The sequence below is a fragment of the Urocampus carinirostris genome, chromosome 19 (genome assembly GCF_059441175.1).
Source record: "Urocampus carinirostris isolate Australia breed hairy pipefish chromosome 19, RoL_Ucar_1.0, whole genome shotgun sequence".
Lineage (NCBI taxonomy): Eukaryota > Metazoa > Chordata > Actinopteri > Syngnathiformes > Syngnathidae > Urocampus > Urocampus carinirostris.
In genome coordinates this window covers 5,300,538-5,326,948 of record NC_142367.1, presented here as the reverse complement: position 1 = coordinate 5,326,948, position 26,411 = coordinate 5,300,538, and the positions used below count along the sequence as shown (strand labels likewise).

The following is a 26,411-nucleotide window of genomic DNA, read 5'->3' as shown; positions in this document are numbered from 1 at the left end:
AGAGATAAGAGGGCGCAAGTCCATGCTAACATTTGTATGTTAATAAGAGAACCTTAAAGTTACATCTTGGAGCCGGGACAAGTTAGCTAATATAGGAGTGATATGGTCAAACTTTTTTGTCTTAGTCAAAAGTCTCCCTGCCGCATTTTCATCCAGCTTCAAACTTTTGATGCTAGACATCAGGATACCAGAAAGCAATACATTAAAGTAATCAAGAAGAAATAAACGCATGAGTTATAATCTCAGCATCTGATTGCGAAAACATTGGGCGAATCTACGCAATATTCGGAAGGTGGTAGTAAGCTATTCTAGTAATATTTTTCACATGTAACTGAAACTACAGATTATGATCAAATATAAGACCTAAATTTTTGACCGAGGCATTATGCGTGATATTACATTTGTTGAGGTTCAGAGCAGCGTTTGAGAACAAATCACAAAAATGAGCTGGACCAACAATTAACATTTCATTTTTTCTGGGTCAAGGCGCCAAAAATTAAGTGTCATTTATGTTTGTATCTCAGTAAGGCAGGCCTCAACATTTTTACAACATAACACAGTGGTTGCCTCCCGTGGCAGATACCATTGAGTGTCATCTGCATAGCAATGGAAACTAATATTATACTTGCGGATAATATCATTAAGCGGAAGCATATACATACTAATGAGAAGGGGGCCAAGTACAGACCCTGTGGAACACCACAGGTGACATCAAATTGTTCAGAGGTCAAATTGCCATAGACATTGCGTCCTATCTGACAGGTAGGACCTAAACCACAAGAGTATGGTTCCTGAGATACCAATGAATTTTTCCAGACAAACAAGCAATGTATTTGTGGTCCACAGTATCAAAAGCAGCACTGAGATCCAGCAGCAGTAGCATAGATAAGGCACCAGATACCATCGCTAAGAGAAAATCCTTGGTTACTTTAGCCAGGGCTGTCTCAATAAAGTGATTTGCTCTAAACGCTGACTGGATAGATTAAAAGATATTTTTTTCAGTCATAAAGTCCTTTATCTGCTGTGCAACAACTTTTTCAAGTCATTTTGTAGATGTGACACTGGCCTACAATAAAATAGGCTTTCCGGGTCAAGGTTAGGTCACTTAAGCATGGGTTTAATGACAGCAGTGTTGAAGGCTACCAGAGCCCGAGGAGAGCCATATATAAATCATTTTTACAAATGAAGGTCCTAAGATCTCTAACAGATCTTCACCAGGTCAACCAGGCAACCAGTTCGTTTGGCCCTACTGACCATCTTTGTAACATTTCTGATTGACCACTGACACAGACAAAGTTGCAAAATGTTTATTTAAAATTTCTTTCTGGACGAGTTGAATCTTTTTATAAAAAATACCATAAAATCATGGGCAGAAAAGGTAGAAGTATTAGGGTTAAATTGCTGTCTAGTAAGTGTCGCCATTGTGTAGAACATTTTTGATTGTTTTTATGTACAGCAATAATCTTCGAGATAAACGATGCCTTAGCAGAGGCAAGAGCTACTTTAGAATTTAGCAAACTGTCACACCGGGCTTGTCGGAAAACCTCAAGCTTTGTAGTGTGCCATTTTCGTTCAAGTTTCCAGCAACCTTGTTTGAGTGACCTGGTTTCTTCAGTAAACCAAGGCGTATGCTTCTTTTCAGATTCAGATTCAGATTCAGATTCAGATCTACTTTATTGTCATTCTAGTACACGTGTATACAGAACGAAATGTCGATGCATCTGACCCCCACAGTTTCCTTGAATGTACAGATATGAATAAAGTTGTATTGTAATTGGCTACGTATAGTATTTTACCATAGTGCCGATAGTGCAAGAAGAGTAGCTAACCAGATGTGCAAAATGGGCAGTCAGGTTAACAAGTCAGGTACACAGTAACATTAACACTGTAACAATAACGCTGTAATTACCATAGTGCAGAGAGCAATGTGCAATGAGTGGCAAGCTATAAAAAACTGCCAGTAGTGCAAAAAGACAGATTAGCAGCCGTTTAGATTTAAGTTAACTATATGTTAGATTGACCATTTAACAGTCTAATGGCCAGGGGGACTAGACTATTGCGGAGCCTGGTGGTCCTGCACCGCACACTGCAGAACCTCTTCCCAGAGGCTAGCAGAGTGAACAGTCCATGATGGGGGTGAGAGGGGTCCCCGGTAATGTTCTTAGCATGGGATAGGCAGCGCTTCTGGCCAATGTCCTGAATGGAGGGAAGTGTAGTCCCGATTATTTTCTCTGCTGTCCTCGTTACCCTCCTCACACTACCCCAGTCGGTAGCGCTGCAGCCTCCACACCACACAGAGATACAGCTGGTCAGGATACTCTCTATGGTGCCCCTGTAGAATGTGATGAGGGAGGGTGGGGGCAGGTGGGCTCTCCTCATCCTCCGCAGGAAGTACAGGCGCTGCTGTGCCCTCTTAACCAGTGATGCAGTGTTCACGGACCAGGTGAGTTTGTTTGTAAGGTGCACCCCTAGGAACTTGATACTGCTGACAACCTCCACAGCCTTGTTGTTGATGCAAAGTGGGGCATGGTTGGGAATTTTGGCATTTTGTCAAAATGTATGCTGTAGGGGTGCCACAGTGTTAAGGACGTTAACCAAAGCGGTCTTAAAGTCATTTTTTAGTGACTCAACAGGCCCAACATTCGAAGGGAAGGACTCAGTTGCCACTGGTAATAGTTCTTTTAGAGCTAATGCTGTTGCAGGGTGGATATTGTTGCTTATAAAATCTAAATTTTCCTTGTCACAGTAAACATTCAACCAGGTCTCACAAAGGCGAATTAGGTTAAGATTGTGATAACTAATAAGGTAATTGACAAGTAAAGCTTTGAAAGCAAGTGATCTAATATTCAGAAGACCAAGCTTCAGCACTGTAAACCGAGCGGAACCCTTTACCGAATTTTGAACCTTAGTGGTAACCTCCACAAGATTTTGCTGGCTGTCCAGGATCTTTTGCCTTGAATCGTGACAGATACAGCCCAGATTCGACACCCAAGAATATTGTAGACAGGCTGAGCAAAAGGAGAAATAACAGTAGAAAATAATGTTATTTCTTCTTCCTCATAACCTACCAAGTGAGAATCAGAGGTTAGGATCCCAGAAGAGGATGCTGCATACAGAAACTAGCCAGCCACCGGTTGAGTGAGACTAGTCTGCTAAACCTCTCATTATTGCCTCTCGCAGGCAAGGGGACAGAGATAATAAATTGATGCAGACTCATTTTTATGGCAAGATTACAAGTCCCAGCTATATTTTTCTTTGTAATTTCGGATTGCCTCATCCTAGTATCATTGGAGCCAACGTGAATGACTATATTGGTGTAGCTAGCCCTGTCCTGGTGTCTTGGTTTGCATGTCAGCTCCTTTAAGTTAGTCTCAATGTCCGGTGCTCTGGCCCCAGACGTACACATAACCGTGGCTGGAGTGATAAGCTTTATGATACAGGTGATGGAGTCACCTATAACTAGGGTGTGGGAGCAAGTAGACCTGGGGGAAGCTGGAGTATTTAGGAGGCTAAACTTCTTATGGTCTCGATTAGCTCACCCTGGTTAGCAGGCCGTTTAGAGCTAATGCTATCTGGACTAGCAGGTTCACTAGAATTCACGCTGACAGTGGTGTCTGTGGCCCATAACATTTTCCTTTTAAACTGCTCAAGCTCACAGACACATCCCTCTAGAAGGGCTACCTGCCTACGGTAGAGGAAAGAACCTTTAAAACAACCCATACTTACTTGTGAGGAGTCAGAAGCAGAGCAGCGTCTTAGCAGTCGAGGAGGGGTTGCTCCGATATCGGCGTTTGGCAGTGGTGCAACAATAAACAATTGTGCGTGGCACCTACCTTTTGTCAGTCTTCTAAGATACTTACCAGAGACTTTTCAAGCTGTTTGGGATGAAAAATCTCAGTCCAGAATTCTAGTAGAGCAGGAATCTAAATTGATTTTGAAGTCTTGACGACAGAGTAGCACAAAAACTGCCGCCAATTCGAAACTTTCATCCTTTTTGTCACAGTAAAAGATGTGCCGCTTCGTCTTTCCACCTCTTCAAGCTTTACAAACCTTTTTACTGCTTTTCGGTCAAGTATTTCACTATTTGCAGCCTGTAATCTGCAGAATATGATTTTCTTTTCGGGGTCATTTCGCTCAGTTTAATTTCGCTGCATCTTTCTAAAATGCGCACTTCGGCGCCAAATTTGTCATTTCGGTGCTGCACATCGAAGTGCACGCTTGATTTGTGGGACTCGGCCCCAGTAAACCCCAAGCTGTGTACTTCAGACGAAATGCACTCTGGTTTACTTCGGCGCCAAAGTAAAGCTTCAGGTTTATTTCGTGCTCGGTCCCTCAAATCAAGTTAATCGGTCGGTTTCAGCCGGGTCAGGTCGGGAACGATTTTACCTCTAATCCTGTTCATTGATTCATCCATTCCTGTTTATCTCTTCCTTAGACTATCTGTCACTTTTTGTTATCTTTCCTTCTTTTATTCTCTCCCTCTCCAACATTACATAGTCGTTCCTACACAACTTACAACTTTTCACTTTTCACTTTTCTGTTTTTTTTTCCTTCTCTATTTTTTCTGTTTCTCTTTCTCTTTTGCTCGTCCTTTGTTTTTCTCTTTATGTCTTCTTACTATGTTATCATTATAATATTACTATGAGAAGTGAGCCGTTTTCTGAACCTGTCCGTTGGATACTCAGGTTTTCCATGTTGCCGACCCTTGGTTTAGAGGGATGCTATGTTTTTTGTGGGTCCCTCTAGCGTGAGATGGTGTATGCCCCCCAAGACCCTCCCCCCAGCCGTCGCCTGGGGGCACCAGCGACGTCCTCCCAGCATCGCTCCGCCTCCTCTTCTCCGCCTCAGGGCTCCCCATCTCGGACACGACTCCTCTACAGCGGGGTCGGGGGCGGCGCCCGCCCCTCCTCATACGCCGGACCGCCACCCAACATGGTGCACCAGTCCCCCCAGGTGCCGGCCTTCGGCGCCTCCTCCAGCGCCATCCTGGAACGTCGTGACGTGAAGCCGGACGACGGCGTGATGCTTCTGCGGACAGATGAGCGTGGGGGCGGCGGCATCTATGCAGACCCCTACTCCCTGGGGCACCACTCGCCGCTTCCTGTCCGTAGTGACCCGTACGACTCATTGTACCGGAGAGGAGCCGGTGGTGCTGTCTGTTCCTTGATGGAGGGAGGCAGCCTCTACAGAACCTCTTACAATGACGCTTATACGGCATCTATGTTGGCCATGGGCTTGCGCCTGCCTCCGCCTTCTTCGCCACAGAAGATTCCGGACACCCGTGACACATATGCTAGCACGCTGCCGTCCCGCGGTTCTCCTGCCAGGAGGGAACAGCGCCGGGACTCTGTGATGTCGTCTGTGGGCGGAGACAGTCCCCGAAGTCGGGGCCTGACTTCCGAGCAACTTTGCCTGATGGCGGCGGCAGGCGACGTGGGTCGAGGAGACGAGACGGAAACAAGGTGCAGTGATGTAAGGAGGAGGAGGAGAATGTTGGTGACATAATGGTAAAGATGATGTGCACTGATGTGAAGGGAGCGCATGGAGGTGATGGAGAAGCAAATTGCAAGTCTGACAGGCCTACTGCAACGAGTCCTCAGTAGAGCACCTGAAGACCAAAGCCCGTAAGATACATCCTTCCTTCCAATGTTCATTCATTACATTCTTCATTTGTTCATTCCTTCCCTTATCGCTTTCTTTGTTACATTTGTCTTTTGTTCTTCCTTTCTTACCTTTGACATTTGGTCCTTCCTTGAATTTGTCATGTCTCCCCCCTCTTCCTTCCTTCCTTACTTTTCTTCCTACCTACCTACCTACCTACCTACCTAAAGTCCCTACCTTTCTTCTTTCCTTATATTGGTCTTGACTTCCCTCCTTCATACCTTGTTTCCTTCCTTCCATCCTAATTTTTTTTGTTCCTTTTCATCATTCCATTCCTCACTTCTCGCCTCTTTAATTTCTTCCATTCTTTCTTTCTTCCCTAATTCCTAAATCCATCCCTTCCTCCCGATGTATGACGCTAACATGCAGACCACAACCTTTGGCCTTCCCTTCATTCCTCCTGTTCTTCCTTCCCTACTGCATCCTTGGCCTCTTCCACTTGTGTTTCTGGCCAGGGACAAAATGGAGTCAGCTAGCGACGGCTCGGGAACAGGACGTAAGTAAATGGAATGGACCTGTAAGCATGTTGCCCTTGTGTGCTGCTATCTTTTAGCTGCTAATTGCTGTTAGTATGCAACTGCTCGCTTGAAAAAGCTAAAATGTACCGAGCGCACATCCTCACTGCTTACTGCTCTTGGCATGTAACTGCTGCTCATGCTTTTTGTTCTAGCTGGACCCACTAGAAAAAAGAAAGGTAAAAACTGTCATTTGGCAAGCTTATTTGCATTTGTGTTTTGTGTGAACGGGAGTGTGTACATGCTTACATTTGCACTTGTTAAAGAATGCACCTTTAGGTTGTTTTGGTGAGAGTCGCTTTGTGAATGAGGTTTTTGATTAAAATGAACTTGTTTGTCAGTTTTACTTCTAACAAAGTGGCCTGTAGCAAGGCTCAGAGTTCGGAGAACTGTGTATAGAGGGAACCTGATTCTAAGCCGCTCCCAGTACATTTTTAAAGGAAAAACCACATTGTTCATACATAAGCCGCACCTGACTTTAAGCTGCACCTGACTATAAGCTGCATGTGCCCACATTGAAATATGAGATATTTACAGAAGGAGTTTTAATAATACACGGTACCTCAACCCCAATAATGGTCAGGAGGTCACCTGACTTTTGATAAACAAATACGTGTCCGTACGATATCACCAGTCACTGAAATAACTTCATGTCACACAGCATCTCAAAATATACTCATCAAAGGCACATCAGAATCAGTAAGAAAACAAAATACCCGAAAACTATAAAGCTGGCTTACCTCACCATTACATCCCCTGGCCATCTTTAAATTTTTGAATGTCTGCTAAAATGGCTTTGTTACATCAAGGAGAATCCATAGAATTCAACCGGGTTAAACATTTACTCCAGAACACACGATAATGCTGACTGATGAATAGGAATCCGCCTTAAACAATTTTGCTTCGCTGGACGTTCGTTCTTGTAATCCGTTTGTTCTGACACATTATTTCCGTTTGAAAATAAACAAACTCTTAAAAATATTCCCAATATTGTATTGCTATTTTTATTCATGCAAAAACCGCAAAGTTACACTAAACTTTCATCTTCCTTGACACATACATTCCACCTGTCTCACTCTTACCTTTACTGCTCGGGTGCCCCTGGCAGCCGTTGAAAAAAAATTCATAAATTAGCTGAATCATTGCATAAGCCGAAGGGTTAAAAGCTTGGGAAAAAAGTTGCGGCTTATAGTTCCAACTTTATGGTAATCTCATGATCTATTTTTGGAGGGAGTTTCTCATGGCTATACAATACATTTGTAAATTCTATATAATCTTAAAAGTACAGTAATCCCTCATTTTTTGCAGAGGTTGCGTTCCATAAAAAACTTGCGATAGACAACCAGTGCAACGCAGCTGGGTTACACAATTATTATGCTCCCCTGCGTGGATGTGGATGGTGCGAGAGTCCATCATGTGACGGCTGCAACTCTGAACGCGTACAACGCCCTTCCCGCGGATCACCCCAGATGCAGCGCCATCAGGTCCCCATGTCCAGGCGGAGGCCTCGTGCAGCCGTAGCTGGAGAGATTCGCAGAAAGGGCCATTACTGCCGTCACGCGGCAACCCTGGCTGTGCATTCCTGCCCGGCGAGCAAAGCCGCCACTTTCAAATGGGGCCCAGAGCGCAATAGCCAGGGAAATCGTGCGGCCCAGGGGATCTGACTGTTGAATCAAAACAAAGCATTGCGATCTCTGCTATGAAAATGTTAAAGGGAAGAAATTCAGTAAAGTGTGAGCAAACAGCAGGAGTTACCATACCTGTCATTGCATTTTAAGACGTGTACGGCGTACAAGAAAACCTGTACAAAAAAACGCAAATTTGTCACTTATGGGTACCATCCGGTGTACACCGACTATCACGAAACGGCAAATCAATCAAGACAAACAAGTTTGCCGCAGTAGCCTCTATCTCTGTATCGTTTTTTTTTTGTTCCAAACAAAGCAAGCGGTTTGATGCTACTGTGCGCATGCGTCTGCCTCCTCGGATTTCATGTCGAGCAACTCAGTATCTCAGTAAAATATTAATTAACAATATATATGATATAACGAAACACATGGACAATATAACATGTTAAACTAAATAAATAAACACGTTTAAAAAAAATAAGGTGTAAGATTATTTTGTATTTTGTAAGGGAAAATACTACATTTTGTAAGGGCATGGAGCTCTGGAGGTTGACAGGTATGTGAGCCAATCATATTGCAGAACACAATGCCACTGTATAGCAAGGGATCACTGTACGCTGGTAAACATATTCAAATTTACATTGGGGATAGAGCATTGCACCAATGTAAAATGTAAAAAAAAATATTTGACTCGTTTTACTCTTTTTGTGCTTGTGTATGTTTGTTTTTGAGTATGTGAAAAATGTCCTTCAGTCCAAATATTGAGAATCGGTCCATAATGAAAATCAAAGTTCCATGAAGGCCTAAGACAGCTTGATATTTTGTGGCAGCGGTGACACCGTCCGGCCCTTTGGCACTGATGCCGCCACCGCTCCTGGGCGCCGATGCCAGCCACTCGCTGACCGTGTCCCGCGTGCAGATGCAGCGCCATCTGCAGGGCCTTCAGCAGAGCACCAATGTGCTACGCACGCAACTCTTGCAACTGCGCAACATGCAGGTAAGCGGCTATTATGAGTGAGTTGTAGCTGCATATGTGTGTTCAACCGAGTTGTCTTCGTGTGGTCAGCTGGAGAACCAGGATTGTGTGGTAGCGCTGCTGAGAAAGACGGAGGAGGAGCTTGGTGTGCTGATGCAGGACGCATCCCGCACTCAAGAAGATCCCCTGCAGCGGCAGCGTCTCCTGGTGGAGGAGGAGCGCCTCAAATACCTCAACCAAGAGGAGACGCTAGGGGAAAAGCTGCAGTCAGTGCATCTTCTTTCTGTCTGTTATCATAAATTTTATCCCTCTGTCTGCCTTCCTTCATTCCTTCTACTACTGCCTTCTATCAAACAATCCGTCCGACCTTCTGATTATTTCCATCTTTAAAATCCCCTTCATTCCTTCCTCAAACCCACTTTCCTTTCTTATTTCCTCCAGACAAACCCACTTCCTTGATACCTCAATGTAATGTCTCAAAAGTGAAGCAGAGTTCAGTCTGGTCCCAAATAATGTAATGATGGTCAGAGAGGATCTATACGCGGCCGCACGAGTCGAGGTGACCGTTTTAATTGGGACAAAATGAATCACAAAAAAAACGCTCCGCAAAGGGAGAGGGAAAGAGAATGGACTACACTAACACAATTCAAATATTGAATTGTCTTTATTGTCATTGATATCAAAGTTGTGAAAACATTGTATCCTCAGTGGTTAGCACATTTGTCTAACGCGCGAAAGGGCCCCGCTGCGAAACCAGGAGGAAACATTTGTTGCCCTTCCGAGGGATGTGCGCCACCAGGCTGTACTTACCTATGACACATCACAGGAAATAGTGCCCCCAAGGGATACACCCACCCATGCACTGAAGGGTAAACATGTAATAAAGACTTAAAAGAAGAAAAAAGGATTGAAGAATGTCAGGATAAGTCAGCAAAAAATAGGCACTAAGTAGTGCCTAGAGTCTGGCCTTTGTTATGATAATAGTGCAATGTTTATGAATGAAAAATGAGAGTGCATTATAACAATAGCGCAGTGCAAAACCATTTAGCAGCAACAAAAATCTTCAGGCGAGACCAACAAAAAGTCTTACTAGGGCACAGTGCAGGCATCAAAGCCTCAGAGAAGAGGCACAGACATGTGGTAATGTCAAAGATCTGACACTAGGGATCTGTCCGTGCTCTCATTATATACGGGTGGTGAAAGAGCGTGAATTGTGCTTAATCAGTTAATTAGTCTTCTGGCACCCTCTTGAGGGTGTTGTCTTGCTGGCTCCTCACTGATGGATTTTCTTGCTATTGTTTTGTAATTGGTATAAAAAAAATGCCTGACCTCCAAAGTTGGGTCAACTAGACCCAACTAGCTTCATTTGTCTTAAGTGGTTTGGTAACTCTGTGTTTTGACCAAATTTGGTTAATTTTTGATCAGGCTGCACCTTCCTATTCTTTCTTGATCTCTATTCATACTCTACAATATCCACGAATTAATACACGACAAAATACTCAACAATATCCAAGACATGATAAACGGCAATATACACGACAAAATACTCGACAATATCCACGACATAATACACGGCAATATACACGACAAAATACTCGACAATATCCCTGACATAATACACGACAAAATACTCGACAATATCCACGATATAATACACGGCAATATACACGACAAAATACTCGACAATATCCATGACATAATACACGGCAATATACACGACGAAATACTCGACAATATCACGACATAATACACTGCAATATACTCGACAATATCCACGATATAATATACGGCAATATACACGACAAAATACTCGACAATATCCTCGACATAATACTCGACAAAATACTCGACAATATCCACGATATAATACACGGCAATATACACGACAAAATACTCGACAATATCCATGACATAATACACGGCAATATACACGACAAAAGACAATATCCACGATATAATACACGGCAATATACTCGACAATATCCATGATATAATATACGGCAATATACACGACAAAATACTCGACAATATCCACAACATAATACACGACAAAATACTCGACAATATCCACGATATAATACACGGCAATATACACGACAAAATACTCGACAATATCCATGACATAATACACGGCAATATACACGACAAAATACTCGACAATATCCACGACATAATACACTGCAATATACTCGACAATATCCACGATATAATATACGGCAATATACACGACAATATACTCGACAATATCCACGACATAATACTCGACAAAATACTCGACAATATCCACGATATAATACACGGCAATATACACGACAAAATACTCGACAATATCCATTAGTTTCAGGAGTGAGCAGCAGCAAGTCAACTGCAGGAGAGAGAGTGGGAAAGGTGAGATGGCACAACATTCATTTGGACAGGTAACTTAAAATTAGTTTTATCTGGTTATATCAGTATCAGAAATATTTTATTAACACTCCACTTATTGAAACATGAATATTTTGTTTGTTTGTTTGTACATGATTCAATTGTTTGTTTGTTTGTAAATGATTCAAATTGAATCTTTTCTTCCGGCGCCGTCACGAATGGCAGCCACTCCAGCAGCTCCCGTGTTATTTTCGATTGTTCTCGATTGTTCTCAGCTCAGGGATGCTGCTGGAAATGTGAATTTCCCTTCGGGGATGAACAAAGTATCTATCTATCTATCTATCTATCTATCTATTCCATTACTTGGCCCTTCTTCTGCCTTGCCAATGTACATACGAGATAAATTTGTTCCCAGATCAAATTTGTATCTAAAATTTCTCCTATTTTGAGGGATTTTTTTTCTAATCAGAAAAAACTTAAAACCTATTAATCCATTCCTAGTCAACCAAAATCTATCCTAAATAGCTTTAAAACACGTCTTTTTGATCACTAAAAACATATTAAAATAATAATAATTGAATGTAAAAAAATAAGTAATGAAATAAACAGGATGATAATAAAATGACTTTAATAATAATAATAATAATTTCCTTGTATTGTCATTCTGTGTAACAATGTACACAGAACGAAATGTCGATTGCACCTGACCCGTTGTAGCGAGCCGATGCAGCCGCAGCCAACAGAGGGCGCCGCCGACCACTTTTTAAGTCTTAGGAATGACTCGGCCGGGGCGCGAACCACCGACCTCCCAGTCTCAAAGCGGGCGCCTTACCATCTAGGCTACTGAGCTGGCTTAACGCTTCGCCTCGCGCCAAAGGAGCGGCAAAGGTGTTGCATATCCGGTGGCTGGATTTAGGCTCCGATGTTGGTTTGCGCAGACTCGGAACGTACTAAGCAGAGATAGTACAAGATATTCTTTTTCTTTTTTTTTTTCAAAAACGAAAATGACGAGCAAAACGACTTCAAGAACTGTATATCTTCGTATAAAAGCCTACATCGCATATAAGCGACCCCCTAAAACATTGAGAAATATTTTATCATGTAGTTAATTAAGATTGATATTGTGGTAAAATGCTAAAAAAATATAACATATTAAACCAATTACTGTACTTTACAGCATTATTTCAATGGGAGACACTCTTTTTCAATCGTTTCCTTTCATACATTCTATCATTCAATCACTTTTGTCACTGTTGTTTCTTTTCCGTTATCATTATCTTTCTTGGGACTCATTTATTATTGGCAGAAAAAGGAAATAAAACCAACAAAATCACAATAAAACAAGTTGTGGTCCCTCTAAAACATGCAGATTAACTCAACAGGAAGAAAAGATCGAGCAGGGCATTATCCCATTCTACTGTTAAAGAGTGTACTCAACCCTCCGTTTTTCTTCGTCTTAGTATTATTTTGCTAAGGCAAAGACCCACAACCCACTGAAAACGGGTTTGTGACCCACTTTTGGGTCCCGACTGACCCGTTGAGATCCACTGATGTAGTAGGGCCACTTTATTTCTATGTATGTCACCGTTTTCACTGTGCACGGCAGTGATCTGGAGCAGTGGGTGGAGGAGCTTCAGAAATCGAACATGGCGACGCTCCTGGTGACCCAGCAGGACCTACGGCAGAAGACGCAAGAACTCAAAGCACTGGCTGACACTCTCGGCAACCTCAAGAGTGAGTTCCTGAGTGCCTGGAATTGAACATCTGTCTCCTGCTTTTTTCGTGTTTTCCTGCCTCCTCTTCCTTTTCTTTCTCCCCTCCTTTAACCTCTTTCCTGTCTTCCTTCTCCTTTCCTCTTGCTTTTTTCGTATTTGCCCCCCTTCCTTACTCCTGCCAGGCCAATTCCCAGGTCTTCAAAGTAAGATGCGTGTGGTCCTGCGCGTGGAGGTGGAGGCTGTGAAGTTCCTGAAGGAGGAGCCTCATCGTCTGGACGCGCTGCTGCAGCGTTGCAACAACGTCCGAGACACGCTCAGCACGCTTCGAAGGTAAGCTTCTGAATTTTTACTACACCCGTTTCACATATACTATTATTTCTTTCTTTTTTTTTTCATTTCCCTCCCTCCTTTTTTTCATTGCCTCCCTTATTTGTTCTTTATTTCCCTACATTCCTTGCTTCCTTTCTCCATCACATTTTTCTTTTGTATTTTTCTACTCTATTCTTCTTCCTTCCTTCCCTCTTTCCTTCTTTCCTTCTTTCCTTGTGTCATGTGTTCTTTCCTACCTTCCTTATATCAGTCATGCCTTCCTTCCTTTCTTTCTTACTCCCTCTCTCATTATCACCTTCCTCCTTCTCTTTTTCCTCAAATTTACTCATTTTCCTAGATTTTTGTTCCAATTTCATTATTTTGCTCTACAAATCTCCCATTTTTTTCAAATTGTCCAGTTATAAAAGTGTAATAAAAATATACAAAACTCTTTTTAAGTAAGATTTCAAATTGATTATTTCTATTTTAGTGTATCGTAAAAATTAGCTGTTTCTTTTCTTTTATATATATATATATATATATATATATATATATATATATATATATATAAAACTTTTTTTTAATTAAAATGCAAAATCTAATCCTTAAAAAAATAGCAATGAAATATAATCCTTAAAAATGACCAACAAGATCTTACATTTCAGATTATTATTTTTACTTATTTCAGTAGAAAACAACAGCAACTTCTAGTAAGATAAAAAAAAAAAAATCAAAATGATTGTTTTCTAGAAAAACAACATATTGAATAAGACAGTAATTAAAGTGGAGTAGGTATAGTTATATCTAAAATGCTTACCACAAAAATAACCAAAAAATATCTAAATATAATAAAATGTAAGAAAATTATACTTAAAATGAGAACAATTATCTGCCTTTTTATGAAAGTTGGTTATTATTCCCGTTGCTTGGACAATTTCTAACTGCAAAGACGAATAAATGCTTCGTATAACAAAAGTTCCTTCATTTGTGCATTCCTTTTTTGTCTGTCTTTCCTGCTTCCTTTTTTGTCTTCTTTTCCCCCTACCCCATCTACTTTCTTCCTTCTCTCTTGCCATTATATCTTCCTGCTCTTCTGCCCCTGTTCCAGGCAGGCAAGCGAAAAGGAGCAAGAAGATGGCAACGAGTCGCCAACAGGCTCCACCTTCAGCCTGACTGATGGGCTGACCGAGGGACGGATGTCCAGCGGCCCCGAACCGGACAAGACGCCTCCACTGAGCTTTCGAAGTCGTATTGCGGCTGAGAAAAGCCTCAATGCGCACGTGTCGGCGGATGTCACCTTGGTGAGTCCCCGCCTCTATGCCAAAAGCCCTTATGATGTGTTTGATTGATTTTCATTTATATTTTTTTTCTAATGATCATTATACCTGTATCTATCCATCTATCCTGGTCATATCCCTCGAGAGGGGTGACCGACAGCAAGACAAACACATACAAAAACAAAGAAAATAAAAAAGGGAAAAAGTAGCAAAAACACACGCACACACAAAAATGTTTGGACCCTGGCCAACCCAAACACCCAAACACCCAAACAAGTTAAGCACCTCGGCACCCAAGTTGGTCATGCTTTCGTCCCTCCAGATAAAACGGGACACAAGAAAGCGGCCATGTCACCCGGGTAAGGGTGACATAACTCACTCTTCTGTTCAACAGCAGGGCCCGACAGCTTTCACTGGTTTACCACTGTCGCATCATACAGGTGCCCTGCCCATCCCTTAGAACACGTCTAAACATACCGTTATCCTTTTATAACACCTCTCCACTCATTCCTATCACCAACAAGAGCTCTAGCTTAGACCTCTTTCCTGCGGTGCAATCATAACACCATCGTCAATCGCGGCCTTCCTCTTGGTCTCCTCCAATTCCATCCTCTCCATATGTCCAAACCAACTGAGTACTCTCTTATCCACACGCTTGCTCAGTTCCACTACTACTCCAGTTCTGTCTCTCTTTCATTTCTCAATCCATCCAATCTTGTCGCTCCTAACCTACTCCTCAAACACTTCATCTCAAAAACATTTAATTTCCTTCTCAAATCTGCGTTCAGGCTCCAAGTCCCTGCACCATACAACACGGTCGGCACAATCACACTCTCATGCAGTCCCCTCTTAACAACCATACTCATACTCTTGTTGCTCATCACTCTCCTCAGAGCACTCAAAACCTTGTTGTTTCGGCTTTGCATGTACCAAATTCAGGATGGAATCACTTATCTACTGTCCGCGTATCCTTAGAAGGATCGCGAGGGTGCTGGAGCCCATCGCAGCCATCTTCAGGCAGTGGGCATGGGACACCCTGAACCAGTTTTTAAATTGCTGCATTCTGTCCCTAAGCATTTCAGGATCGATTTTAAGTTTCTTTTACTAGTTTATAAATGTCTTAATGCTCTTAGGCCATCTGATCGACAGACTGCTGTCACTGACTTGTACCACGGACAGACTGAAGAGATCTTTTCTTCCTCATGCCATGAGGCTCTTTAACTCTACCCGGCGGAGTAAAGGCCCACATTAAACCACACCTCCTACATTGCATATTACCGTACTTTTATTGCAGTGTGTATTTAATGTAGCACTATTTAAATGTGTCCCGACGGATCACCACCTTATCGTGGTGGGGCACTTTGCGCGTCTCCATGACCCCTAGAGCTATGTTGGCGGGAGTCTCGTACTCTTGGTAGGGTTACCCAAGCCGAACAGGTCGAAGGGTAGAGTCCATACTAAGAGTGATCCCAAAAGCTGGTGGCGGCACGCTTTGAGGCGGCTTCCTACAGACCTGGATCCCGTTAGCCGCCTGCAGTTGTAGAAAGATGCCGGTCGTCTAGGGTCTCCCTTGCCACTGGGACCATCTTCTTTACAATCAAGATAGTGCCGTTGGGGAAAGCGCACCCCTTACGCCACTTTAAAAACCATCATTGCGCAGGTATCCTCTTTTACGTGAGTCTCCGACTACAATCCAGGATCGGACTGTTCAAACATCAGCAGACTCACAAATAAAAGAAGATGGTCATCATCGAATCGATGGACAACCCTAACTATTTAAATACTCTATACAACACGCTACAGTGGGTATTAGCACGTCACATTGGGTATTTGTATATTGTATTCCTTTTGCTTTATTATTGTATTGTTCTCAGCGAAGGGATGCTGCTGGAAATGTGAATTTCCCTGCGGGGATGAATAAAGTATCTATCTATCTATCTCTCTATCTCTCTATCTATCTCTCTATCTATCTCTCTCTCTCTCTATCTCTCTCTCTCTATCTCTCTCTCTATCTCTCGCGCTCTCGCGCTCTCGCGCTCTCTCGCTCTAGCTCTAGCTCTAGCTCTCTCTCTATCTATCTGCTTTTATTATATCAGCCCTTGCAGTCTGAGGTCCTCTGGCGGCGGTTTAAGTTTTTCTAGGGCAGGGCTTCTCAATTATTTTCTGTCAGCATCCACAAAGTGTGGTTTAATGGCTGCAAATCCTTCCTGAGGTTGTCTGCTGCCATCCCTGTCAGTGTGGATGAGCCTTTCTCAGAGTCCTTTCCTCACATGGTTAGTCTGTGCCCTGTCATTATTGTATTTTTTCAATTATTTCATTTTTGATCAATATTTATTTTTAAAAACATATTGCTTTATCCATTGTGTGTGTCTGTGTATTTGGTGTTCCAGACTGTTGGTTGGGGAATGTCGTGTCCTGATAAGTGCTTTACAAAAAAAAATTGTATTTGATATAATTTGATGATGATTTGGTCCCAGGCGGCGGAGCGCGACTGGGAAGAGAAACGGGCCAGCCTGACACAGTTCAGCGCTCAGGACATCAACCGACTTCTGGAAGAGACGCAGGCCGAGCTGCTCAAGGCCCTCCCAGACTTGGAATTGGCCGCAAAAAACGTCACCAAACCGGTTGTACCCCCCAAACCGCTAATGTCCTCGTCCGGGGAACCGCCAGCGCCTGGCAAAGTTCAGCTTGCAGCGCAGAAGCTCAACAACATGGAGGGCACCGCTGCCCATCGAGGCTCAGGTTAGTGACAAAAAGTAACATATTTTCACAACTATAGTTTTGCTGAGAGCATCCAAACGCAGACACATAAGTTAAGTTCAGAGCTTTATTAACAAAAAGTGCTTCAGGAATAAAAGGAATAAAATGGGCACCACAAAACTTACAGCAGATAGAATAAAGAAAGTCTTTTGTGGGCACAGGTTAACCGATTGTCAGGCGGACCGATTATCAAGCAGGCTGATTATTGGCACAGATATTTAGAATTTTGACGTATACTGGTATTGGCATTTCCATTTATTCGACGGGCCAATCTAATACATTTAAAACTGGGTTATGTTGGTTCAGATGCAGTTGAGCTTCTCTTTCACTCTTCTCTCCTTTTGTCTCAGATGCTACCCATGCCACCCCATCTGATTGTACAAGCAGCCAAGGGCAGAGCAACTGAAGCAGGAAGAATAACGTTAGAGCAGTGTAAACACTGGCAGCTCTGCTAACACCTGAGTCCCGACATGCCTGTGACTCAAGACCACTGATAATATTAAAATTTTAAAAAGTCGATGGTAGAAAAGCGTGTGTGTGATTAAGAGGTAGCATAAAGAGTGTAGTTAACTTGTTTTAGGAAAGCACTTCAGGTTGAGACTGATATATTGGCTCTTATCATAACATTAATCTGTCAATGGGCTGTTAGTGATGTCATGCTAGTCCCCGCATTTTCTTTTTTTGTGTAGAATACTACACTGCATAGAGAAATACGGCCAACTTTCAACAATCATGGAAAAGTCTGAAAGTAACAAGATGCTTACTTCAAGTACATTAGTAGGAGATAGCCATTAAATGCCTGTCCTTAATTCAAACTGGTCTTGTAACTCAGTATCAACCCTGTTAGCACCCTGAACGTATCCACAATTATCCAAAATTTCGTAGCATTTTGCTATTTTTCATAACACATGTGTTTGAGAAATCAAGTCTCCCTATTGCATTTATTATGATACAAATTACTAAGGTGTCATTTTTGTGCTCTCGCATCCTTGTCCAACATCCCAGTTTTGGTTTAACTTTTTCCTTCATGCCATTTAGCCATACCTGTTCTTTCATATAGAACGGCCACGCTTCCCCTTTAACGTTCTCATGGTGTCCTTTACTACGTCAACTTTACAACAAGACTCACACACAATAGAAGTAAGATCAAGCCCAAAACATTCAGCCAGATTCGACCCGGCATGCAGGTATCAAAGCCCGAACCAGCCCAAATCCGACCAATTTATTTCTATTTGAGGGGCATAGCTCGTAACAAACATACATTTTCAGATTTTATTTGTCAGGACAACGTGTCTGCATGCTGCGCTGCATGGATCATCCTCAGAGAAAAAGAAACATAAAATAAATGTTGGGTGGATAGTTGAAAAAAAAAATCAGCAAGTGAGAAGCCCGGCCTAATCCCAAACGTAATGATTGACATTGTAGGACCGATCTGAAAATTGGGCCAGGCTCTTTCCTCATACACACTGCTTGCTTTTATTGAAAAATAGTTTTTCAATCATTTATAATGAAAGCTTGTCACGTTATGTGCACAGTGGATGCCGGCGTGTCTCGGTGCCGCACAGACAAACCCTCCAAATCTCCGCCTCCACCGCCGCCCCGCAGGAGCTTCCCGTCTGCGCTCGTCGGTAACCGCTCTGGCGCAGACGACAAGTGCAAGGTAAGCTCTGGCACCGCCGCCGGTTTGTCGCAGCCCCGCTGTTTTAGGTAACGCCACCGTCTGCTTTTTTTTTTTTAAAGGCGGATGATGGCGAGCCACCCGCGACGCTTGTCAAGTTGAGACGGACCGGCCCTTCTGATATGCCCCGCCCTGCCTCCACGCCACCACAGGTGGCGCCAACGGGCCTTCAGGAGAACAAGGACAGAGTCGAGAAGGAGGTAGTCTCCAATTTAATACTGTGTATGTCTGTCCCAACTCAGTCAGTCTCTGATGCATGGGCGTAGTTTTGGCGTGGACAGAGGGGACGTGTTTTTAATAAATAAATAAATATATAATAAGTAATGTTCCTCCCCACAAATATGTTGCAAAATATTCCACGCGCTTGGGGACTCAAGGAATTTAGTCGCAGAGTTGACTCAACTGAGTTGTTTGTTGTAGAGCTGTGATGTCAATGAAGGAACACACCGCTTTTAAAATGGCAAATCCCATTAACACAACATGTAGGTGTGCGCATTGTGACTGTTTTGTTGGAGTTATATGCTTCGATTTCCAAAAGCTATGTGGCGTGAGTTTACCTGCTGCTCTTACAGCATGCGTTCCTTCTTTGTATTTGCCTACTATTAGGTAGGCTATTGTGGCTTTTTCCCCTTTCGCCACCTGTCGCGGTTTGTATAATATTGTTGCTTTAGCTCCCTGTAGGCGGTCTGCAGAGGACATCATGTTTTGTTTGCTCCACACAGTGCGTTGTTTGGCCACCTACCCAGCTAGCCTGCTATGTCCGCGAGTTTATTCCCTGACGGGTTTGCGTTTGTCTCTGTAGCTGTTTTTTTTGGTTTCCCGGTTAGCCTGGCTAATACTTTGATTTTTTTGTTTATGGCCAACCTCGTGTTTTTGCCTCTCATTCTTTGGTCCTGGTTAGCCCTTGTTATCTCTCGTTGTCTTATCGTTGCCAGTAAGACCCTTTTTGGTTCTCGCCCTTTGTTATACCATTACTGCATCCTCCTGCGACACAACACCTTGGCATTCTACACAAAAACTATCAAAACTTGACTCTCTCTTAACCCCTTTGACTAATTAACATGTAAAACAATATGGCAACTGGCTTGCTAGGGTGCCGGTGATCCTAAAATGACGTCACAGCTTAGGAAGAAAGGAGAGGAGAAAAAAATCATAAAAAATACTTTACTGGTTCTCTGCAGGTGGCCGGCACTTCTTCGCCCCCAGTCATTGGTCCGACAGTCGCGGCCCGCCTCAAGAATCTGGAACAAGGAAGACGCAAGTCCAAAGAGGACTTGTATGGGTATCCGGGAGGCCAGCAGCAGGTTTTCCACTTCTAGAAGCCGGCAGTGTTCGCCGGTGTGCCGTATTCTTCTCCGCCTTTTAGACGCAAACTGTCTTATTTCCTTTGTTGAGAATTAGCATATCGCTAACGTGCAATAATCTCCTTCTGACTGTGTTTGAAATGATTAAAAAAGAGGCGGGAAACTGCATATATCTTGTCTCCTAGCATTTGTTGAGACAGGAATGAAAGATAAGCACAAAAGACCGTCTTTGGCTATTCCCGCAGACAACGACGGCATTTCAACTCATTTGCATGATCAATAATTCCGTGATCATGTATTTCGTCACGGTTTTTGGCTTTTGGCGGATTATGTAACGTGGCGATGACGTCAGAGGAGAGGAGGAGCTTAGACGCCGGAACGTGTTGATGTTGTCGTGTTCTCGAAATGTAGAAAAAAACACAAATGTCATCTATGTTTTCTACTTGTTTTCTATTTTTATACGCATGTAACACATCGATTGTGTAAATGATTATTTTTATGATTTAGAGATGTTTTATTTTTTCTGACAACCATCAAGCTGCGTCGGCGATGTCGCCCGCAAATCGACTTTTTCCTCAAAGAGCTTATATGGAGTTGATGTTCTCCATCGTTACAATCATCAACAAGATCCAAGTACCGTATTTCCGCACCAGATTATAAGGCGCCCTCAAAAAGATTGTCCTTTGTCATTTTTTTTTATATACAAGGTGCACTGGACTATAAGGCGCATGGAATAAAAACTACAGTTAGAACACCTACGGTATATGTTAATGCAATGATTGATCAGTTGGAAAAAAGCTCTTACCAAAATAGCAAAATATTGCATGCAACGGGAATCAAACTCTGGTCGCTGCAGTGAGAGCGCTGAAACCTAATGACTAGACCACCAGTGGTACAGATGACGAGTTGAATAAATTGAAATTGAATTGACTTCATTGTCATCAATAACATACTTTATATAAGAGGCCTTATTTACTCACTATTTTTACACTCTGTGCCGGAAACGAATGTTAAATGTACGGGTAGGCTGATTGATTCAAAAATCTATATTATCGGTACTAACCAAATAATGATACAATCGTCCAGGGAATAGTACTCTCCTCTACACAAATTTCTTCAAAGCGCCACTTCTCTATGTAGTTAGCACAGCCCTTCTCTCTCTCGCCCAGCGCTATAGGCCATTCTCCAAGTGTTTGCCTGAGTGTGTGACAGAAAGGCACAATGTTAGCACCTCTAACTACCTGCAGCTGCATTCTGTCTGCCAGGGAGGGAAGAGAGCTACCTAAAAATGACAGATGCAAATAGGAAGCACTGCGCTGTAAGATTTTTTTTTTAACTACAGAAAAGGGCAATTCCAGGTGTAACTTGTGGTGTAAAGTGGTCTGACATTGTGGCAACACCACAAATTGACACAAACTCATGAAAAAAGAGCAACAAGCTGCAACAAAAAATCTTAACATGTGGCTGTTTCTGAACAAAAACCTGGGAATACATTGTAACTACGGCAACAGCGCCAATGAGACACAATTGGTAGTTTATTTGCATAACTGACATTATTTTAAAAATATTCTGCAATGTTGCAATGTAACGTACTTTAGTTTTCTTGTTGACATTGTCATACAGTATTTGTATTCCCAATGCCTTCTTTTTAGTTTGACTCTTGGCTTTTGTTCTAAAACAGTTTTAATATAAATATTTCTTCATATTTTTTTATACTTTTAAGGTGTAGTTATTCAATAAAAATATTTTTTTTAAAAACGCCTAAAATATTTGCGCTGCGTTTAACGAAATTGTAAACTAACTCAAGAGCGGAGGGCTCAATTATTCAATGATCATGACATTTCCAAACAAAAAGTCGGTATTAGATACTACCCTGTATTTACTTGGATTGTATCGATACCAAAATTCTCAGTGTGGCCCAGCCCTCATTAAAGAATGGAGAAAACAGAAAGTCGTCCTGAAAGATATAAATAAACGCGAAAAAGCTCAATGGGGCGAACAACTCTTTGATGTATATGATGATGAGTAGAACTTTTAAACATATATTTCAGAACAACTTGTCTTTTTCATACTCTAACATTAATCTCTGGCACTGTGAAATAGTGTGATAATGAGATGAGATCTAACGCCTTTTCATTTGACCTGTATCAATGTGGTTACGTTTTGGCGCTCACCACATCCTTACAATGTTTCGTAATTTTGGTCAGCGATTATTTTCGATTGATCTATCGTTGCAAAAATATGATGATATACCGTAAAACCTGGTGTAGTGTCGCACGGGAATAACCACTGTATGCATTTCTAATTTTATCCACATATAAGGTTATAAGGCGCACTTTTCAATTACTGACCAGTTTAGGGTTTTTAGGTGCGCCTTCTAGTCCGGTAATTACGGTAGCATGCAAACTGTAGACGTGCACGCTGACTACTTGTAACGATAAGAATTATGAAAATCATCATAGTATCAATCATAACGTCACCATATACAGTGTCAAATTTTGGATGTATCATTGAGTCCAATGTACAGCCGGATAGAATTTTATAAACGGTTATAAAAGTGGATATAAAAGCAAAAAAATTGGTGTGAAATCGTGATGCTCGCTGTGTGGGTCCCCTGTAACACGTCGCCCCCAAAAGCATTCTGATTACAGAGCCGGTAAAAAAAAACAAAAACTTGTACTTTTCTATGTTCTCGTGTTTTGTGACAATAAACGTAACCGGCTCATCTGAACGCTTGTCTGTTCTCAACTGGTCTGACTTCAGCACACACTGTCCCACCTAATCAACAGATACCACCCAAGTCAACAAAACAATTCCACTTTAAAATTTATTGATGAAAGGTTTGTGCATTTTATAACAAAGGTAACTTAATTTCCAGCAAATTTGGGAGGCGAATAAATAATTGAACAAATAATAATAAGAGTAATTGATCGACCAATTATGTTGAGAGACGAGTTCTTGCAAACTCGGCTGTCCTTTTAGGAGTACCACATAGGTTTTCTAGATATTTTTATCAGGAACACAGATGAAAAACATTTGAGTTATTCTGAAGGGTTGACAACCCAAAATGTCCTCTGTTTCCACAGACCAACGCTCACCCAGGAGCGGATTCACAAGATAATTCAATTACCATAAATAGTTGAATTCGAGTATAGTATTCAGTGCACATCTTAAATCATTTTTTTGACATTTGCAAAACAGAATTCTGACCCAACATTGAATTTCCTACAAATAATATTATTTTTAATGCCTAATTATCTGCCTTTTTTAAAATAAAATCCAGAATGCTTCACTACTTTGGCTTTTTTTTCAAGATATTAAAATATATATCTCACTTTTGTGAGCCGTGAGACCCTGCAAGGCTTTCTCTGCTAGCATTAAAAATATCTGAAGCATGTCAATTTAATTCTATTTCATTCATCCCTCATACAATAATTCCAAAATATCATCTTTCTTTCATTGCTTTTCTCCCTGGTTGTGCTTTTAAATTTAGGCATTTAACCAATCGCATTTCAGCCACTAGTTGTTGTTAGGCTTAGGAATCTACCCTGAGGCCTGCAGAAGAATATCTGCAGGCTCTCATGAGATCAAACTAATAAGAGTGAAACTGTTAATCTAGCCAATCATTTTAAGAGTTGGTATCTTCACAATTTTTAAGTCTACGGGGCGGTAATGCACCAAATTGATCGTGCCAACAGCTATTAAACAAGGAAATACACTGTTGTGTTGATTTAATATAGAAAGGTTGGACAGCTCCAAAGCCAGCAAGCTTTGTGTAAGCGGGTAGAGGTTTTGTCACCACTTTCAACCTGGAGGTAAGATCTGAATTTCGTTGAGCTTCTCTCTTGCTGACCTTTTAAAAATCTATCCTCATGTCATTCTTTTTCTGTTTATACAGTCTTGTTTAACTTGGATTTCATTACAAACGACTGTCTTTCGCAACTGTTCCTAACCACCAGTTAAGAAATATGGCTTTAAAGCACCTGCTCATACCACACAAGTAAGACCCCTTTCATGCTGCTTTTGTATCTATCTATCTATCTATCTATCTATCTATCTATCTATCTATCTCTTTCTCTTTCTCTTTCTCTTTCTTTCTCTGTCTACCTATCTATCTATCTATATCTCTATCTCTTCTTCCATCCAATCCATACCCTCTCTCTTTGCCTCTCTGTCACTGTCTCTCTCTCCACATACCTACCTACCTACATACATACACCGGAGCCGTATCCCCCTAGTGGGAGGTGGCTAGAGTCAAGAACGCATTTACTCTTTCTGAGAGAATGATAAAGAGGAAGGGATTCCCAGCTTCCTCGCTCAACCCAACTGATGTGTTGTAACATCTCGTTTGGAGTCATTAAGTGACCAAACCCCCAATTTCAACCCCTAATGCCGAGCGCCAAGCAGGGAGGCAATGGGTACCAATGTTGTAAGTCTATGGTATGACTCGGCCGAGGCTCAAACCAGCAACCTCCCAGTCTTGAGGCGGGCGCCCTACCCCTAAAGCCACCGAGCTGTTTCCGCTCTAGTCTGGCACATCTACTATTGGAATCATAACACTGGATATTGCCGGAAATTCTACTTCGAGGCCGGGATTTGCTGGCCATTGGACTCGCTCATTTGCATCCATTCGCTCTGTGCGGCGCTTCTTTCACAGCTAAGTAGGAAGCCACACTCATGCAAGCTGTTACTGGGCCGCAGAGTGATGAGACTGCCAGGCAGGATGGGTTGTTCAGCTCACAAGTTAGTAACACCAGGTCCTTTTCGGAAAAGTGGCCCTATGTCAAGTCAAGTCAAGTCAAATTTATTTATATAGCCCTTAATCACAAAAATGTCTCAAAGGACTGCACAGGATTACAGTTACAAAGTTACACAATTACACAATTACCTGATCTTAAACCAGCATGCGGGCAAGGAAAACTCAAAAACCTCAGTGTGAGGAGAAAAGAGAAACCTTGAGAAAGGACCTCACATGTGGTAATCCCCCTTCCAGGATTGACCAGGGTGAATTACAATTAGCATTACTGTACACATCATAGTAAACATAAGGTAAGATGTTGAAAATGTCCAAAAAGTGCATGACATCAACGACGCCCCCAGCCTGCAAACCAGTCCAGAAGGTCTATGACGGCCACGACGCTGCCTCCCGTCTCTGCCAGCTGGTAAATGCAGGGGTTGACATGCTGCAGGTCAGACGCCGGTCCGCTGACCCATCCCAAATCATCCTTCTCCTTCGTATCAGCCAGGCAGGCGTCGGAAAAAGACAGGACAAAACAGAATATGAGGTGGGCATCAATCATATGCTTTGGAATAGAAGTGTGTCTTAAGCCTCGATTTAAAAACTTCCGTTGAGGTTGCAGATCTTATCTCCAGAGGCAGGGCGTTCCATAACACCGGGGCCCGGATGGAGAACGCTCTCGAGCCCGCAGACTTCTTGGCTCTCGGAGTCACAAGTAGACCGGCATTTTCCGAGCGCAGACTCCGTGCAGGAACATAGGGGGAAATCAAATCGGAGAGATAAGAGGGTGCAAGCCCATGCAAACATTTATATGTTAATAAGAGAACCTTAAAGTCACATCTTAAGTGGACTGGGAGCCAGTGCAAGTTGGCCAATACAGGAGTAATATGCTCAAACTTTTTGGTCTTAGTCAAAAGTCTAGCTGCCGCATTCTGAACCAGCTGCAAACTTTTAATGCTAGACATCGGGAGACCAGAAAGCAATACATTACAGTAATCAAGCCGAGAAGTAATAAACGCATGAATTAAAATCTCTGCATCTGATTGGGACAGCATCGAACGAATCTTCGCAATATTACGGAGGTGGTAGAAAGCTATTCTAGTAATATTTTTCACGTGTAACTGAAACGACAGATTAGGATCAAATATAACACCTAGATTTTTGACCGAGTCACTATGGGTGATATTACATTTGTCTAGGTTCAGTGTAGTGTTTGAAAACAACTGACGACAGTGAGCTGGACCAATAATCAACATTTCAGTTTTTTCTGGGTTAAGGCGTAAAAAATTATTTGACATCCATCTTTGAATCTCAGTAAGGCAAGCCTCCAGATTTCTAAAACTTAAATGTCCAGTTTTTTCCAGTGGTACATACAGTTGAGTGTCATCTGCATAGCAATGGAAACTAATATTATACTTGTGGATAATGTCACCAAGCGGGATCATATAAATACTAAAAAGAAGGGGGCCAAGTACAGAGCCTTGAG

General features: G+C 42.3%; 1 protein-coding gene across 5 annotated transcripts in view; it reads left to right on the top strand.

Annotated features, from left to right (window-relative positions):
• LOC148346971 (SRC kinase signaling inhibitor 1-like) overlaps positions 1 to 22,918 on the top strand; it is a 50,747-nt gene extending 27,829 nt beyond the window's left edge. For 4 of the 5 annotated variants that reach the window (XM_088322946.1, XM_088322948.1, XM_088322950.1 and 1 more), the window contains 13 exons: positions 4,747 to 5,462; positions 5,535 to 5,624; positions 6,117 to 6,157; positions 6,332 to 6,355; positions 8,635 to 8,801; positions 8,871 to 9,046; positions 12,751 to 12,878; positions 13,042 to 13,189; positions 14,277 to 14,469; positions 16,923 to 17,187; positions 18,741 to 18,865; positions 18,946 to 19,083; positions 20,065 to 22,918. In XM_088322946.1, coding sequence (XP_088179072.1) covers positions 4,747 to 5,462; positions 5,535 to 5,624; positions 6,117 to 6,157; positions 6,332 to 6,355; positions 8,635 to 8,801; positions 8,871 to 9,046; positions 12,751 to 12,878; positions 13,042 to 13,189; positions 14,277 to 14,469; positions 16,923 to 17,187; positions 18,741 to 18,865; positions 18,946 to 19,083; positions 20,065 to 20,202 — 2,349 coding nt within the window. In that variant the 3' untranslated portion in view covers positions 20,203 to 22,918. The remainder of the gene's footprint in view (positions 1 to 4,746; positions 5,463 to 5,534; positions 5,625 to 6,116; positions 6,158 to 6,331; positions 6,356 to 8,634; positions 8,802 to 8,870; positions 9,047 to 12,750; positions 12,879 to 13,041; positions 13,190 to 14,276; positions 14,470 to 16,922; positions 17,188 to 18,740; positions 18,866 to 18,945; positions 19,084 to 20,064) is intronic. The other variant, XM_088322947.1, reaches the window with a different exon arrangement.
• Positions 22,919 to 26,411: the final 3,493 nt, after the last annotated feature.